Source organism: Gordionus sp. m RMFG-2023, chromosome 2, assembly GCF_954871325.1.
Source record: "Gordionus sp. m RMFG-2023 chromosome 2, tfGorSpeb1-WG-v2, whole genome shotgun sequence".
NCBI classification, from domain to species: Eukaryota; Metazoa; Nematomorpha; class Gordioida; order Chordodea; family Parachordodidae; genus Gordionus; species Gordionus sp. m RMFG-2023.
In genome coordinates, this window is record NC_088776.1 from 4,388,158 (window position 1) to 4,392,156 (window position 3,999).

At 34.2% G+C, this 3,999-nt stretch overlaps 2 protein-coding genes across 2 annotated transcripts; both read right to left on the reverse strand.

Moving 5' to 3' along the window:
* Positions 1–1,275: 1,275 nt before the first annotated feature.
* LOC135923316 (uncharacterized) lies at positions 1,276–1,665 on the reverse strand. The gene has a single exon (XM_065457999.1). It carries the CDS (start codon positions 1,663–1,665, stop codon positions 1,276–1,278), a length of 390 nt encoding a protein of 129 aa, XP_065314071.1.
* Positions 1,666–3,285: 1,620 nt separating this feature from the next.
* Positions 3,286–3,738, reverse strand: LOC135923992 (uncharacterized). Its single transcript, XM_065459035.1, has one exon. The coding sequence runs from the start codon at positions 3,736–3,738 to the stop codon at positions 3,286–3,288; it is 453 nt and encodes a 150-aa protein (XP_065315107.1).
* Positions 3,739–3,999: the final 261 nt, after the last annotated feature.

Here is a 3,999-nt window from a genome sequence, read left to right on the forward strand (position 1 = left end):
TTTTTTAAATTGCAATTTAAATATAAATTAAATTTTTTAGTAACTTTAATAACACTTTATAATTGCGTTATCAAAAAACTCAATTTATAAACTCTAAATTTATTATTATTTAATCTATTTTCATTTCAATGCAGTATAATAATTGAGAATTGCCAAAATAAAATTATAATTTCACAAATTCTACACTCTACAATAACTAATAGTTCAGAATCTGTTCAAGGCCTTATATTTTGATTACAAGTTAAATCTACATTGTAATAGATAATTTTTTTTTAAAAAAAAGAGTTTAATATATATATATATACACTAATTCAGTATACAACATAGATTTTTGACAGAATTTTGGAAAATATAGTGTGAATTAACAGATTATATTAAATTTATCAATTTATTATAAAAATATTTAATTGGTAAAGAGGATTATGGAGAGTACATTAATATAAATAAATATAGGCGTAATTACGCGAAACAATAGATTTATATACAAAATAGAATGTAATGTAGTGAATTTTATTTAGTATGATAAAATAATATAATTTCATTAGTATTAGAAATCATTCATGCTGAATTTTTTGTAAGCACGAGGGTCAGGAATTCAAAAGTAAATTCCGATGAAAATATAATTTAATGGTTAAATTTACATGGGAGTGGGGGGTTGATTATAAAAAAATATATTTAATCTATTTATAGTTTGATATATTTTTTTTCTTTGCTCTTTTCCCCTATACAAGTAAAATTTATTTTTTATATCTTTCTTTTACAATGTAACTTACATAATATTGTAATATTTATGTTTTCATCATCAAATTCAGCAATGACTGATATAGAAGAATAAATAGGTTAATACGACAATTTTTGTTTAATTTTATGATCTACACAATTCTTATAATTTCATTTGAATTATGACTTTGGTCTAATTCATAAAACAATCTACCCGCTTCACATTTATAATCAAAATTCCTATGATTCATAATAAATATTTTAATTTATTATTACTTTAACAAAATTGCATAGGCCATAATACATTTACATAATAGATAAACATTTTGAGAAAGTGAAGAAAATATATGTTTTTCAAAAGAGAGAAAAATAAAAATAAAATACAATTCTTATGACTTCTGGTCATACTATACGATGATTCAATTCATTCATCAACGGATTGAGTTTATAATAATAATTTTGTTTCCTATATAAATATTTTAAAATTCTTAAATTTTATTATCATTGAAATGGAGGGAGAGATATTATTTTAATAATTAATCTTCTTCTTCATTATCATGCATATAGTCCCACAGTCGTGGGGTTTGTTTTGATAAGTTTCTTCCATCTTGATCTAGTAAGGGCCATGTCCGGATTTATCTTCTTAGTCATCATAACTTTGTCTACTTGACCTTTCCACGTAATACGAGGTCGTCCTCTTCCTCTCTTCCCCGGCACCTCTATGTCCAATACTTTTCGATTTACATCATTCGTCTCCCTTCTTAGTATATGACCATACCACCTTAACCGATTTTCGTTTATCAAGTCCGCCATAGGTTGAATACCCATTTTTGCTCTGAGACAGTCATTCGTCATATGGTCGAGTTTAGTATACCCCAATCTCCACCATATCATTCTCATAACCGTAGCTTGTAAAAATTTTTCTTCCGTAGCTTTAATGCCCATGTTTCACTTACATAGAGTAACACCGGTTTTACTATGGATTTGTAAGCTTTGCTTTTCAACCATATTGGCATCTTCTTGTAGCACATTACACCGGATATACTTCGCCATTTAAGCCATCCTTTTCGGATCCGTGCATTGACTTCTTTTGCGCAACCTCCCTCTTGATGTAGCATCTAGCCTAGGTATGTAAACCTGTCTACTTTTGGGTACTTTAATTGGTCGTCCAGCGATGGGGTGCCTGTAACGTTCATCTCCATGTATACCGTTTTTCGATTGTTGACCTTTAAACCATACCCAGCTAAGCGTTTTGACCACTTTTCGGCTTCTTCGAATACTTTCCCCTTTGTCTTTTGGCATAGTACTATATCATCGGCATATAGCATAACACCAAGGAAATGGCTTTTGGATGTCTCTCGTTATCGTGTCCATAATTATATTGAGTAAAAAAGGACTTAGAGCAGATCCTTGATGTAATCCTATTTCAACCCGAAAAGGTTTAGAGTCTCCAACTGTCGTTCTAACGCAAGAAGTTGAGCATAGATATTTTTTATAAGCCGAAGATATGTGTCAGGGATATTTTGTTTTCTCAAGCACCGCCATATTAAATCGCGAGGGACCGTGTCATAAGCTCTCCCCAAGTCAATAAAGACCATATGTAGGTTTCTTTTCTATTTCCATATTTATCCATCATTTGTCTTAGTGCGAAGATCGGATCGATTGTGGATTTGCCGGCCACAAATCCGAATTAGTTAGCCGATATTTTTACCTCTTCAGCCTTGTTACTAAGATTCTTTCCATAAGTTTCAAGGAGTGGCAAGTTAGCTTGATACCTTTGTAATTACCACACTCCTGAGGGTCACCTTTGCCTTTGAATAAGGGTATAATCGTGCTTGCTCTCCATTGATTAGGAATTCGTTCTTCTCACAATATCTTGTTAAAGAGGTTAGTCGTGGTCCATGCTTACATAGGAATTCCAACTGGGCCAATAGCTTTTCCTTTTTGAATCATGTTCATTTGCGTCCTAACTTCATCCTCCTGAAAGAGTTCGACTATACTTATGTTTGGCTCAATATTGGGAAGGAAATCTTTGTCATTAGCAATATTCATAAGTTCCTTGAAATATCCTTTCCACCTTTCCACTCCTTCGGCTTGAATAAGGTTTGACCTTCCTCATTTTTGACTATTTTAAGGACTCCGACATCGCGACTTTTCTTCTCCCTTATCTTGGCAAATTTGTACATAAGCCTGTCACCCCCTTTATGATCCAGTTTATTTGACATCTCGGTGTACGCAGCATTCTTCGCTATTGCAACGGCCTTCTTCGTAACTCTCTTTGCCTCCCTACATTCTTGATAATCCTCCTAATATTTAGATTTATGCCACCGTCTATATAGAATTTTCTTTTTTTCGATGAAATCCCTAACCGATTGATTCCACCACCATAGTTCCCTATCAAAGCTTTGCCTCCTTTGGTCTGTCCTAGAATCTGAATCGCCGTTTCCTTTATGTCTGCAGCTAGCGTCTCCCAATCGTCGTCTACGTTTCTTTCTAACTTCCTGATCCTGGCACCCAAGAGTGTGGAGGCTTTTTGATGGTATTTATCGTTCGTCGGCATGTCCTTTAGCATTTCATACCTAATGCGAGGTTCATAAACCTTTCTTCTTTTCGGAATTTTCTTTCAAGATCCATGACAAGTGGAGGATGTTGCCTGGCGATTTCTTCTACCGATATTACTTTGCAATCTTTGATCCTCCATAAATCCTTTCGCCGTATAAGCAGATAGTAAATTTGACTAAAATGCTTTTCACTTCTATAAGTCACAATATGATCTTTACGCTTTTGAAAATAAGTGTTAACGATCTCCATGTCATATGCTTGGGATACTTGGAGAAATCTTTCCCCTTCCTTGTTCTTCAAACCATGCTCATAGCCTCCATGATTTTTTTCATACCCGAGGCGATCTTTTCCAATATGGGCGTTGAAGTTCACCCCAATAATTAGCTTTTCTTCCTGTCGTATTCCTTTTATTTCTTTTTCCAATGAATCGAAGAATATATCTGTCCCTGATTCCATACACCCAATTTGAGGAGCATATGCGCCACACAACGGTTAGGAGGCCTCATTGATCTGCAATCTTCACCCACATTAACCTGTCTAAAAATCGTTTGACTTCCACCACCTTGTCCTTGAACGATTCGCTTAGAACGATACCGACCCCGTTTCTAGGATTTGGTGACCCACTGTAGAATAACTTGTATCCCTCTCACTCCCGAGCTTTAGTTCCATTCCACCTCGTCTCTTCCTTTCTTCTTTTTAGCATTTGTGCGACTCGAA

Excerpts from the sequence above, each read along its gene's own strand:
- LOC135923992 (XM_065459035.1), bottom strand. The coding sequence starts at position 3,738 with ATGGAATCAGGGACAGATATATTCTTCGATTCATTGGAAAAAGAAATA.
- LOC135923316 (XM_065457999.1), bottom strand. The coding sequence starts at position 1,665 with ATGGGCATTAAAGCTACGGAAGAAAAATTTTTACAAGCTACGGTTATG.